This window comes from Lactuca sativa, chromosome 4 (assembly GCF_002870075.4).
Source record: "Lactuca sativa cultivar Salinas chromosome 4, Lsat_Salinas_v11, whole genome shotgun sequence".
NCBI lineage: Eukaryota > Viridiplantae > Streptophyta > Magnoliopsida > Asterales > Asteraceae > Lactuca > Lactuca sativa.
In genome coordinates, this window is record NC_056626.2 from 189,745,016 (window position 1) to 189,760,023 (window position 15,008).

At 30.9% G+C, this 15,008-nt stretch overlaps 1 protein-coding gene across 1 annotated transcript; it reads left to right on the forward strand.

The window, feature by feature from the left end:
- Positions 1-4,245: 4,245 nt before the first annotated feature.
- Positions 4,246-8,322, forward strand: LOC111877132 (uncharacterized). Its single transcript, XM_023873665.3, has 7 exons — positions 4,246-4,810; positions 5,122-5,257; positions 5,339-5,420; positions 5,515-5,690; positions 7,156-7,293; positions 7,381-7,520; positions 7,931-8,322. The coding sequence occupies exons 1-7, from the start codon at positions 4,693-4,695 to the stop codon at positions 8,197-8,199; spliced, it is 1,059 nt and encodes a 352-aa protein (XP_023729433.1). The 5' UTR covers positions 4,246-4,692; the 3' UTR covers positions 8,200-8,322.
- Positions 8,323-15,008: the final 6,686 nt, after the last annotated feature.

The window sequence follows — 15,008 nt, forward strand, 5'->3', positions numbered from 1 at the left end:
TTGTGATGTATTTATGAAAATGAAAAAAAAAAAAGGTCTTTTTTTTTTTTTTTTTTTTATATCAAAGTTGGGATGTTACAACAAGATCTAAAATTTGTAGTCTTAATCGGTGTATTTAGCAAAAAGAATTTAATTCGTGAGTTGGATTCAAACTTAGCAATGGTTATATATGGATTTAAGGCTTATCAAGATTTGTTAGAATTAATTATTAATCTAAATATAGTGATTAAATGGCTTTGTTTCTGTTAAGGTTCGATCAAAAGTTTCATTGTTAATGGATACAAAAACATTTCCTTGATCATTTGGCACCTTAATAAGCTTGAACACCCATAAGCCAAAGGTTGGCTATCGATTGACCTCTGTTTCGAATTAAGGTGATTAAGCTAACCTTTCTGGCATAGTGTTGACAAAGCCTAAAAGAGAGTCGTAATGTTTAGGATCTCTATAAAACACAGGGGAATCATAGGCTAAAATTAATGGAGAATCCATGAAGGATAAACCACAATACCTAATATTGGGACATATTTTCGTTCTAGTTTGACTTAGATATAGAAAATGTAATGTCCCAAACAACGTGGAAGCTGGAAGAATAAAGGTCACTTGAATCAATGTTTTGTATATCAATAAGGTTATTCAACACCATCTATTGCCACATGATTAGGTAAACACGATACGCTTCAACATCTTACAGTTGTTTTATGTGTTTCAGTTTGACTACTAATTACACAATTGAAGAAACACAAAACTAAAATAATAATTATTATTGTTATAAAAAAAAAAGTATACACAAGTACGCAAAATCTTCTTCCCTTATCCCCTTATTCTAGATTTAAAAAACACCACCACCTCCCTTTCTCCCTATACAAACGCTCACACACAAGCAATACGTAAACCACGTTGCAACTGAAACTCAAGAGTAGGACTTCCATTTACTAATACAAAAGACCTAGCCGATTCTAAGCAAAACTGAATCCAACATCTCCCTTTGCTACCAAAATTCATGAATTCCATCATCCGATCAAGGAAATCCAAACTCACGAAGTTATAAGCCTTTTCGAAATCTATCTTCAGAAATAATAGGTTCTTGTGTTTCCCTTTGTACCACTCAACTAACTCATTAACCATTAAGGGGCCATCAATAATCTACCTATCTTTATCCGGTGAGAGTTCGTGGCCAATAGAAGATGAATGAGTCGCTAATGGAAATGAGTGGAGAAGGTTTGAATGTGATGGTTTTAAGAAGGTGATGGGAGTGAAGGGTGAGATATTTTCTATTTTAGTAATTACTGAATAGTTATAATTTTTTTAAAAAAAATTGTAAAAGAAATAAATAAATTGGGTAAAATAGTCTTTTCAATTTTAAGAAAGACCAAATCCACAACCAACCTAGGTGAAAAGGACCATCTACACAATTTTGAAAAGGTTTGGACTATACCTAAAGAAAATAAGAAACCAAATGGACCATTTATGCAGCTTTGTCTTGAAGGTATTCCTTAATATACAGTTGAGTGATTTTTAATGTGAAATATTGTTTCATTAATGTATATATATAATGCATCTTCAACACATGAATGACAGTATCAAGCAATCCAAACATATTTAAAACAAAATCTAGACTTTTGAACTCAAGTGACTTAGAATCTTATTAGAGGTACAAATCATGTTTACTTGGAAAATGAAAAACTATCCTTTTTGAGGAAAAAATATTATAAAGTTGATGCATTAATATGTCTCATGAATATTGATATTTAGGGTGCATTATCCGTTATCTGATGTTAGATGTTTTTAATTTTAAAGTGTGGAAATATAAAAGGATTAAAATAGTTTTTAATTGTGTAACTGGATGAATGTGTAAAAATGATGATGAGTTATGAAGTAAACTTCCTTATGATGAAATTTAAATATTTTGTAAATTTTAAAGTATATTTTATAATACAATAGAAGCCTTAATCGTGATGAAAATGAAATATTGGTGATTTGTGAAAGCAATCATTTCTACTGGGGAAGTAAATTGAATAAAACATAGTTATTAAGGTAAGGCCTAGATTTAGAAAAAGTTATGTGGTTAATGTGTGAGAAATGGTAAGAACCTTATGGATAAAACCCCTTAGGCTTTTGGTTTTGAAACATCACTATTGTTTGGGAGAAAAGAAAACGAAGACTTGAATGACTTCATGTTTGGAATTGGTTTAACATAATTGGATGCGGGTTCAACTCCGAAGATCATTAAAATATGAGTTTCATTCCATTTCAAAGGTTTCAAAAAAAGGAAGTGATGACACTATGGTGAGATCGGCCATTGGAAAGGAAAATGGCCTAAGGTACCTGGAAGAGGTGAAAAAGAACAAGACCACTAAAGCTATCACATCATGTATGTATGTGATAGAAATTCACTGACCACATTTTTATTCTTGAGTATTATATACAAGTTGTAAACTCGCATTTTTACAAATGTGTAAGAATACAAAAGTCGGCAACAACTTGAATGAGTAAAAAAAAAAAGGATCTAACAGTGGACAACAACACGGGAGTTAATGTAGTATCATTTGAACTTTATAAACTTTCATTTCCCTCCATGGTTTTGTAACATTTGAGGATTTTCTTATTCGTGTCTAGTTTGACAAGTAACATTGTTCTTTTAGTCGGTTTTTGATTATATCTTTAAACATAAAATTATTTCTATTTATAGTCATGGAATATTTTAAATGAATACAATTTCTCAAGGTAGACCTTCATTCTAGAAATGAAATACCTATATATAATTTAAAAAATATATAACTAATTTTAATTAGACATATCATCATCATTGTCAAGGTAGACATAAATTAGAAGTGCATATGTAAACTCCACAACTATGGACTATTATACTTATTTAATTTGGAATGTTATTTAAACCAGATAATGATGAGCAACTTTTTACTTGGAGAAGTTACAAATACCCTTTTTAGTAGAAAAGGTAATAGACATTATCTTAATTTTTGGTCTAACACATAATGATGTTTATGGACCGTCATTATACACGACTAGAGGAGGATATAGACACATTTCTCACATTTATTGATGATACAAGTAGTATGTTTATGTTTATGTGACAACCCCAAAATCCAACTATTTTATGCTTTATTTTTAAAGAAACTCTTTCAACTCACACAACAAAATTTTTAAAACATTTAATAATGAATACCGCTTAAAACCTAACTGGATGTCAATTCGCATATAAAACTATTAGTAAAGGGATAAAGTAAAATAATTGTCATAATACAATGATTGATAGTCTAAGTTTCCAAATGTACAAAAGTCTTAAGCATCTCTAAAGTTCTATAAAGTCATTCGGAGTACAAACCACAAACCCTTCTGTGGTTTATGTGGCAATGACCATGATTCGTGAACACCACCCCGGTGGGTTGTGATCGGTCGTGATTATAATGATTTGTGGTGTGTAGCACGAGTGACCACATCCAATAGCAATCTTTCTCTTTCTATCTCTCTCTACATTCTATATCAACCTAATGTGGTTGTGTGTTGTGAAAATGTAATAGTGATGTGACATCCACCATATTTGTGGTTAATGATGGATACTCTAGAAAACCTAATGTATCGCCTATTAATCATCAACTGAGACACAACGTCGGATTAGAAAACATGATAAGATACAAAGACGTTAACTCACAGAAAATATGTATAACAATCTTTTTATAAAATTGATCCCAAAATAAAACACATTACATATAATCATCATATAATATACTCTAAAACAAAATCAAAGGGCCTTTGGCCTAGTGATATCGGAAGTTGACATATATGTATCTTTAAGCCAAATGTTGAGGGTTTTAGCCTATTATGGACAAAATGTAAGGATTTAGGCATATAATAATGTGTGTACATTCTAAATCAAACATAATTAGTAACTTATACCACATTAATTTATATGGTTTTTAACATTATTCAGAAACTATATTGATCAAATTATAAATAATTAACAGGCACAATTATCAAAAATATAAATCCTTTTTAAAAGAAAATCAAGAGTAAATTCATAAAGTAAATTCATATTAAAAAAAAAGTAATTAAGACAACTTTACCGTAAGGGCTTCTTTGTAAATCATTTGAGTGATAAGGGCATCTAACCGAATATTCCATAACATTGGGGATGAAAATGGAAACGTTAAGGAACACCAGGGACCACCATCAAGAAAGAAATCCCAAATCATCGACCCTATAAAAATCAAGAAATGCATCAATGGCAGCCTTGCGCCTAGCCCTGTACGCAGTAGTCTTATATATCTTACTTTTTAGTATTATTTTTGTTTCATTTTTGTTTATTTGTAGTTCCCAGAAATAATTCCATCTGTTCTTCGCATATCTTGGGGTTAGGAGGTGTGGATTCATCTTATTGAAGCGATCAAAAGTTCAAAAGTTAGGTTTCCCACCTGTGTTGATTGCCGCCATTCTCCTTCTTACACATATAATATATAGTATTTCTTGTAAGATTTCGCTATTGATATCGATACAACAATCAAGATTTATCGTTTAGGCAATTGTGCGCGTTTTTTGGGGTCAATTGTCGATTGTCGATTTCTAGGTTTTAGTCCTTGATTTCTAGATTTAGGATCGGGGACTTGGATTTCAATTTCCAGCTAAAGGATATCATATTTTAAGGTTTTTCTGTAATTCGGGTTTGTAAGAGAGATTATGGATAAGAAGAAGGTCGCAGTTCCTCTCGTATGCCATGGGCATTCTCGGCCAGTAGTTGATTTGTTCTATAGCCCGATCACTCCAGATGGGTTTTTCCTTATCAGTGCCAGCAAAGGTTCGTCGTACATCTCCATCCCCAATTTTACTTCAAATAAAATTGTATATCAACTCCCATCTTATACTTTCTACAGTCTGGTAAAACAATCATAAATATTAGATCGGAGCATCATATCAACATTTGGATTCATCAACTGTATCTATTAGTCATGAGAAGGTTAATTTAGGCACAATAGATATGATCATGATCAAGAAATCAAGTTTTGGATAAAGTTTACGACTGATATGAACAATTTGTCCCTTCATCACATTGCATATTGTGTATACGATAACCAAAATAAATTCGATCTTTTGTTACTCTTTATTCAGATTCGACTCCTATGCTTAGAAATGGAGAAACTGGAGACTGGATAGGAACCTTTGAAGGGCATAAAGGTGCAGTATGGAGTTGCTGTCTTGATACTAATGCTCTACGTGCTGCATCAGCATCTGCTGATTTTTCAGCGTATGTGTTCGTCATCATAAAAAGCTCTTCTTTTTGTTAATATTATAACAAAATTTTCCTTTCTGAATGTAATCTTTGCAGGAAATTATGGGATGCATTAACTGGAGATGTGCTGCATTCATTTGACCACAAGCATATTGTTCGAGCATGTTCTTTTTCAGAGGTTCTTTCATCTTTCTTTATAGTTTATACACAGAAATATGTATTATGAAGGAAGATTCTGATAGAAATCAGACATTTTTTGTAAAAAATTTCAGGATACACATTATCTTCTGACTGGTGGATTTGAGAAAATGCTTCGTATATTTGATTTAAATCGACCAGATGCCCCTCCAAGAGAATTTGTAGATTCACCAGGTTCTGTGAGGACTGTTGCATGGCTCCATAGTGACCAAACAATATTAAGTTCTTGCTCTGATTCTGGTGGTGTAAGGTATGTCATGTATCTCATGAACTCCTCTCATGTTAAAATTGATGATTTTTGTGAAATTTGTTTGTTGGGATGTAAGGGTAAAATGGTCGTTTCGTTTTATCTAGAGACGATTTAGTCAGTCTTGAAAAGAAACTTATACAACACATTATCAAGATACACATCATTACCCAAACAATTCAACCACTTTACCCATACATGACTTAAGGGTTATTTTCATATATGGAAAATTTATAATGAAACAGGGGAATAATTTAGGTTTTTTATTATAATTTGTTCATTCATTCAGTCATTCCTATTGTATTAATAGTCACATGGAGTGTTGATTGGACCCCACATCTATATCATATTCTCAACATTCATTTGTATTTATCGGATACACGTGCATAGACAATTGTGGACCACATCACATGGAATCAAACATTTTGTAAATTTAATGTATGATATCTACATGACATCTGTTATAATCATTGGATTAAAGAAAATTATACCACATAAGCAGTAATGATCATGCATTTATGATGCTTATGCATCTGGTTTGGTAAATAATAAAGCAAGATTTTAAATCTTCGAAAACAATGGTGAAATCATCTAACAAAGATCCCCCCCCCGCCAAAAAAAAAAAAATTAGAGCTCCATGTGAAAAAGGGTTGTCATTTAATCATGATTTCAGCTATGGGAAAAGAAGATTTAGGTCACTGGATGATGCTAGGGTTTCCAAGAACACAAATGGGTATTTCAAGAAAGTAGAATCTCCCTCAAGGGTATTGAACAAATAGTCATAATCAATCTAATAATTTAATTGGAAAGATAAAAGCATCGAGTTTTACCAGAAATGTTGATGATGATTGGAAGAAGAAAAAGAAGAGAAATAAAAAGAATTCGATAGAGAAGATGTTTGATTCACAATAGACTCTTCAATAGAAAGGTGGGTGAAGTTCTATATTAATTTAAATCCAGGGTTTCATAGAATTTTGTTTAAATTTAGAGTTCTTGAAGACGAAGAAGATGAGGGAGGCAAAAGAAGATGGAAAGAAACAAGGGCATAATGGTCAATTTAAAAAAAATAGCCGTTAGTTTATTACTAAACCATTCCTTTAGAGCAAGCCATTGGACTGGAACCATAAATTTTGAAAAACCAAAGGGACTATTTTTGTAATTTGGTCAAAATTTATGTACTTTTTGTAGATTAGATTAAATTGATTTGAAGATGGGAAATGTGGCCACAAAATTGACTCAATAATTTGCACTCCAGTTGTCTTGTTTTTGTGCCACATGGATTTGGTGAGAGGAGAAATCAGAGTTTTCTTCATTTGACATGATTGATTGGACATATTGCAAAACTTTGTAAACTTCTCTGTAGAACCCAATAATTTCAAGAAGACCACTTTTTTTTTTTTTTTTTTGTATTCATTTAGTTGTTGAATTAATGGATTAGAAATTGTTTTTTTGTAAATTTAAAAATCAGGCTTTGGGATGTGAGAAGTGGGAAGATTGTTCATACTCTTGAAACAAAAGCATCTGTTACAAGTGCTGAAGTGAGTAAAGATGGTCGTTATATAACCACTGCAGATGGATCTTCTGTCAAGTTTTGGGATGCAAACCAGTATGTTTTCTTTTTAATAAAACCATTTTTTTTATATTTTGTATATAATACTTTATAAACTATATAATTTATATTTTTATGGTATAGTTTTGGATTGGTGAAAAGTTACGAAATGCCATGCAATGTGGAATCAGCATCATTGGAGCCAAAATTTGGTGACAAGTTTATTGCTGGAGGGGAAGACATGTGGATTCGACTATTTGACTTCAATACTGGCGAAGAAATTGGTATGATTTTTTTTTTAAAAAAAAAAAATCTCTAAAAGGTTGAATATGTAAATTAGTAATTTTGCTAAAATTGAGATGTTTCAAATGGATAGAAAGTTGAACATAATGTACTTAGGTAGTGTTGGGTATGCAGTGACCAAAGAGGGAATGGAATGGAGCATTACCATTGAATGAAAATTTTAAAAAGATTAATCGTATTGAAGATTATATGAATAAAAGTAATTCATGATTATAGTATATATGTGATGAAAATGCTCCATTCCATTCCTTCATGGCAATAGTAATGTTACATTCCGTTCCCTCTTTGAATACTGCATACCAAACGCTACCTTACTTTGTTCATTCCATTCCATCTAACCAATTATTAAAAATATTATTTTAAAAAGCGAAGGGTGTTGTTGTAAATGTAGGAATCAACAAGGGGCACCATGGTCCAGTCCATTGTGTGAGGTTTTCACCAGGGGGTGAATCATATGCATCTGGATCCGAAGATGGAACCATAAGAATATGGCAAACAATGCCTTTGACTATGAATCAGAATCAAAAGGAGAAAGAAAACTCTGTTCCAAATGGCCCATCAACCACCAAAGAGGTGGTGAACAAACCAATAACAGCCGCTGAAATTGGCACAAAATTGGAAGATTTGAAACTTGGGAAACCTACAACAACCACTAAGTAAAGTACTAAGTAAGTAAAAGTAGTAAGGGGTGGTTACTTTGTTAACATTTGTGTGTGTAAGTTTATGGTAATGGTATGGTGTCACTTCATCTTTTTGAAATAAACACGACTTGACTTGACTTTACTTGTTGATTTTGGTTGATAATTTTCTTATTATATTTCATTATAGTTCTTTTCTCTATATAATTCTTGATATACTTTTATAGTGATTGTCACAATTGATCTAGGTTATGTATTTTGATGGTGGAAAAGGGTAGGGATTAAGAGGCCGTGTACACCTCTAACTTCTAAACATCATCTTCATTTAGTTTCAGTAAACCTAAGACCTGAATGAACATTTTGAAGTAAATGAATTGGTCAGTTTTCGGTGTGTTTGGTATACTCTTTGAATGAATCAAAAGCCTTTGAATGACCTTTGAATGGTTAAGGAACTCTTTCTTCTCTTAATCATTTAAAAGTTGAAATCAAAGTTGTCAAGATCTTGAAATCCTACGATCCTACCTATAAAAACATTGTCGAATCGCAAGAGGATCGTTTTATGTGTATGATTGCAGTCAGAATCTTAGGACTGGGATTTGATCCTACCATTCCTAATTTTTGATCCAGTTTTTACTATCTTTTATCAATTTACTGATTCACTTGGTCTCCTTATACGATGAGCAATCGAAAATAACCCTATTCCTGCACTGTTTTTTGTTTTTTGAACCGTAAATGACCAACAACCATATAATTTTTTTTCTTTTTACATTTTACCTTCATCGATGGTAGATTTTGAGACCTAGCTTTAGCTTGGTATTAGTTTCTTCATTCAATAGTTTAAGCTCAACAATAAATGTGAGCTTTTTTTTTCGATTTCTTTTCTTTTACCCTTTAAGTCTTTTTCCTTGAGAGCTTGAGAAATTGTGGTTTTTAATTGAGTTTTAAAAGTTGAAATTGTTATCGATTTCCTCATTACAATTAAAGTAAACAACATGAAGGTTGTGAATTTCTATTTTTGTATTATAAATAGTTAGTATTAGTACTCTTTTTAGCTATTTAACCATGTTATTAACCACTAAATGATCATTACTTTTCTTTTTAGAGCTAATTAACTACGATATACGGGAAAAAGTTTTATATATGATCAATTACCTTTTTATTAATGTTTTGTGGGATCTTAGGATCTCGATCCTAGTGTTACAATCTCGATCTTGCAAACCTAAAAAAAATCATATATAGGATCCCCGATCTTTACTACTTTGGTTGAAATCATTCAATAGTTCATTTATATTAAACATGCTAATTCCTATGAAGATTAAAGCCTACAAATAAAAAAAATTAATTAAATAGTAGAGATGCTTTTTGGAATCTTCATTTTTATCTAACACCTTAATTCCTATAAAGATAAAGCATGCAATTAAAAAAATCAAATAGTTCGAAATATGCTTTATGTGGAAAGATAATTCTTACGTAAAGATAAAGTCAATTATATCTAAACAAATCTTATTTAAATTTGAAAATAGAAAAAAAAAAAAATTTCCAGTGTTGGTCACTCAATTTAAGCTAGAGATAGCATAAGGCGAAATTGATACTGACCTATCTGAGATTTCCAAATACCGAATTGGATGGAAAGTTGATACCGAACATTGAATTTAACTAAGATTACTAGTACCGGGAATGATACCGGTTTTCGGTACTAGCACATGTATCGACGATACCAAATATCAAATTTCGTGATTTTAGAGTACAGGTAATCGTCTCATATTAACATAAACGTCGGTTTTTGGTGATTTTAATGTCATCATGCCATTTTAGTATGATGAAATTTACAGATTATCAATTTAGTTCAGATCCTTATTTTATTAAAAGTTAGGATGTACGAAGTGCATGCTTGTATAAAACGAGTTTGATCTCAGTTTAACCTATGGCGGGGGTCAAGGGGGTTGTGCTCTTGACGAATAAAATCATTATTTGATGATGGTTGATACCTTTGGTAATCAAAAGAATCTAAATTCTATAAAACCCAAGTTTGTGATATTTTATCAGTACCTTGAAAAAGATTGTTCCTTGAAGGATTATCTCACAGTCTAAATTTTATGTAACTCATGCATAAGACTGAAGTATCATATTCGAAAAGTGTTGTAAATGTCTCAAGCACCAAGGAGGTGAAAACCAATAACAGCAGCTGAAATTGGCACAAAGTTGGAAGATTTGAAACCTAAACCTACAACTACCAAGTAAGAAAGTAAGTAGCAGGGTTGGTTTTGGTTTTAACTAGAAGAACACATACAACAATTAAGATTTAAGTAAGTAGCAGGGGTGATGTTAACTAAAAGAACACCTACATGTATCTTTGTTTTACATTTGTGTGTAACTTATGCCATGGGCAGAGCCACATGAGAGCTAGGATGGCCCCAGGCCCACCCTCAAATTCTCAAAAAAAATTGCTTTTATATTGTTAATTATTTAGAATATACAATTTTGTGCAAATATCAACATAAAATTTCTTTAGCTCAACTGATGGAGGTGTTCTCTGCCTTCAATAAGATACCTGGGTTCGAATCTAATTGTGGCCAAATTTTTAAACATAAAGCATTTAATTCCCTTTCTTTACGTCATAACTCCGACTTACAAATTTACCCATTTATTTATACTTTTACTTTCACAATTTAACCCATCTTTTAATTTTTTAACAAATCAGCTTAAGAAATTATATATTATGCCCCTTAAATTTAATAAAAATTTTATTTTTCTTATTTTAATTAATTTAATTACTTTTTAAGTTTTCCAACTCATTTCTTTAAATTAATTTTGTTTATAAAATAAAAAATTGTATTTAGAGGGGCCCAATTTTAGTTTTAGCATAGGGTCTTTAAAATCAACGGTCTCTCTCTTTCTCTCTCTCTCTCTCTCTCTCTCTCTCTCTCTATATATATATATATATATATATATATATATATATATATATATATATATATATATATGCGCGCACACACATTTTTTCTAACTAATTTACGAGGAACACCCTAAAAAAAATTTCTGACTTCGCCCCTGACTTATGCCATGATGTCACTTCATCTTTTTGAAATAAATACGATGTGACTTAACTTGTTTATTTTAGTTGATAATTTTCTTATTATATTTCATCATTTCATGCTAGTAAGTCATCCGTTATTTTTGATATAGTTTTGTAGTGTTTGCCACAATTGATCTAGCTTATGTATTTTGTTGGTGGAAAAGGATAGAGATTAACTTCAAAACTTCTAAACATCATCTTCATCATGTAAGCCTTAAAACCTTCTAAGCATCATCTTCATGATAACCTCTAAATGAACATTAATTAACATTCAACGTGTTTGTTACTGTTTTTGACGAATAAATGAGTTTTGAGCTGTTAAAGGAACTCTTACCTTCTTTTCGACCATCTAGAGGTTTATTTTTATCAAACATCCTAATTCCTATAAAGGATTAACGCCTACAATAAAAAATCAAATAGTAGAGATATGTTTTAATTAGAAGATAATTTTTAATTAAATATAAAATCAACTAGATCAAAATAAATTTTATTTAAAATCTGAAAATAAAAAAAAATAACAAACTATGTTTCAGAAAATTATGAGTGTTTAAAAAAAAATAAATGGGTCGTCGTTTAAGAAAATAAATAAACCCCAAAGTTATATGTTTCAGAAAAATATGAGTGTTGCAATCATGTTAAATAATACAAAAGACGAGGTAAATATTGTTGTAAGAAAGCCACTCTTTAGCTACAAATAATAAGATTATGTTAATGTTATTTATTTTAATCAAATTCTTATAGGTTTCGATTTTTGAAACCATGATAATCACTAAAGTACGCTCAAATACATATAAGACAAATCTTTTTTAATAAATAAAAGTTTTTTTTTACACATGTCAATCTCTCATGAGTTTTGATACTTGTCATTTTGTGGTATTTTTGAAATAAATATTATCCACTTGTCAATTTTTTATTTATTTCAATTTTTAAAATTAAAGTCATATATTTATATATGTAAAGTATTGAATATCATATATATGATATTAAATTGCAATAAAAACGTTTTTTTTTTTATTTTAAAATTGTATATTATATATATATATATATATATATATATATATATATATATATATATATATATATATATATATATATATATATTAAATCAATCCGTGTAATACACGAGTCTCACACCTAGTTCTTAATTACTACAAATCCCTTTCATAACATTTTATGTATTCTTTGTTTGCAAGGCGAATTTGTTGTAGCCACAAAATTATAATAATGGTTTGATTAGATTAGCTAGATTTGTTTTTTTGGACGGAAAGCAAATATTTATTTAAAAAATAAAACTGATAACTGATAACTAGGGACTAAATACAAAAAGTTTAGGTAATTACAACTTACAAGATCAATACCAAATATTCCATTACAAAAACACTGACGATTAACAAACTAACACTAAACTCATATTCTCGCATGCTGGATCCACTTCGTCATCAAACCGCTGCTGCTGCTTCTTCTCCTTCAGTCTCCCTCCATGAGAATGCGCATAAGTGTTTGATGAAATGTTCTACTAAAATAGGTAAATTTTAAACTCAGAATGTATTTATATTAAATTGTGAAGTTTGTGTGAAAATAAGTTTTAAGCTGTGAATGTATTTGTATTAATTGTGAATTTTATATAAGTTTATAATTATTCTTATAATGAACGAATGGTTTGTATTATTTCTTTTGTAAATGTATATTTTTTTTTTGTTTTATAAATATGTATGGATGTATTACTTTTTCATAATTATTTTGAATTAAAGTGTGAATTAGTATGAAAATGTACATTAAAGTGTGAATGATGTATTACATTGTGAATACTGTTGGAATAATGTCTAAGGCTGCAACTATATTAGGTAAGTATTTGATCCGGTTGTGCATGATCCTTTTGGGTTGCCTTCACCATAGCAACTTGACAGGATGATTTATAATGAGAGAAGAAATATTATTAATATATTATGAGAATAATATAAGGAATAATAATATTATTATTTGATTAATATATGTCATAAATTAATTAGGAATTAATTTGGTGACTTAAAGAGATTAATTAAATAGAAGGGCATAAACTGTCAATTGTATGATAGTTGTATTTGGGCTATAATCCCTTAAGGATAAGGGGGGACGGTTTTGAGGGCTTTGGATAGACCTTGAAATCGTCCAAGGCTTATCATTAGGGTATTGGATTGCTTAGGGCCTAAGTTATCCAATTAGGGTTTTAAGGGTGAAACCCTAGGAGCCTTACAAGTATAAATAGACCCAAGGGGTTGATGAAATCGACACTCTTGCCTTTGGAAGAACCCTGGCCGACTTCTAGCTCCTCTCTCCTCTCTCTTTATAATCATCCTCTTGCTAGTTGGTGTTTGTAAGCCATTAGAGGAGTGACAATTGTGACTCTAAAGCTCCAAAGACAAGAAGATTCAAGCAAGTGATTCAAGGTAATCATCTAAATCTGATTTCTTATGTTATTATACTAGAATTATCATTAGAAGTCTTGGATTCAATGCATGTTCAATTAGAGAAACCTAGATCCAAGCATTAGGGTTTCTATGTGCACATAAGAATGTTCATATGGCTAAAACCCATCAGTGGTATCAGAGCCTAGATTGGTTTCTATTGAATTGATGCATTGGTTGCTTGTTTATTGCTTGCAAAATTCGAATTTTGTCATTCTGCCTGATAAACTCGACGAGTCCCATAGTGGACTCGGCGAGTCCATTGTGGTACTCGGCGAGTTCGAGCGTCAGAAAGAGCTAATTTCGGGATTTCTTGTTGTTTATCTTTTGGATACTTACCATAATCTTAATAGGTCAATATAAATCTGATTTTAAGATATATTTGAGTATATTCTTGACCTAATTGAATATATTTATCAATTAATTGAATATTAATTTCCTTATATGATAATTGATTAATTATTTTAATTAAATTGGTAAATTATTTTGCAAGAAATAATTAAATAAATCAAATATGGATAATTATGTGATTAAATGTTAATTTGGATTATTTGTTATTTGATCCCCTATGTTTTAAAAGGTTTAAAACTTGCCCTCAAGTTTTGAAATTTATGTTTTGTGATTAAAAGTTTAATTTAGACAATTTAAATTTCAAATCCTAGAATTTTACAAGTTTAAAATTCAACCTTATACTAATATAATATTACAAGATTTATATATATATATATATATATATATATATATATATATATATATGTATGTATGTATGTATGTATGTATGTATAATTAAAAATGCTAGTCTTACCGTTAGTAGGCCTCATTCACGAAGCCGGTCTATAAGGTGGGTATAAGGTTGTTGCCTATAAAATGGCGCTTAATGGGTGTACACTCACACCCACCGCTTGCTTGATCGGTGGAGGGTCGTTAGCCGAACGGGTAGGATAGGGCAACCTCATCTCCTCATTAAAAGTATAATATGAAATACAAAGTAACTACATGTTTTTTCAAAAATTCCCAATCCTAGTTACTTTAGGAAAAGTGAATTGATGCAATCCCATGAAATTACACTTTGCACCCTTGCTAAGAAGTTAGTGGAGCGTGTGTGGTTTACCGGCACACTAATTGGTTCTAAGCAAAAGTGGCAAAGGGTGATTCATTGTTTATCATAGTTCGATGGAGCGTGTGTGGTTTACCGACACATCGAATAGGTGATTGTTACAATAAAGGCGCCGTGTGAATTTGCATGGTAATTCATACCCACTTTGTGATCCTCGGTATCCCAGTCACAAACGAGAGGGGCATATCGAGATT

What these genes read in the sequence shown, in the direction of transcription:
- LOC111877132 (XM_023873665.3), top strand. Translation starts at nt 4,693, where the DNA reads ATGGATAAGAAGAAGGTCGCAGTTCCTCTCGTATGCCATGGGCATTCT. An exon ending in TCTGATTCTGGTGGTGTAAG is followed by an intron (nt 5,691 to 7,155) that starts GTATGTCATGTA and finishes TTTAAAAATCAG; the next exon opens with GCTTTGGGATGTGAGAAGTG. An exon ending in AAGTTTTGGGATGCAAACCA is followed by an intron (nt 7,294 to 7,380) that starts GTATGTTTTCTT and finishes TTTATGGTATAG; the next exon opens with TTTTGGATTGGTGAAAAGTT.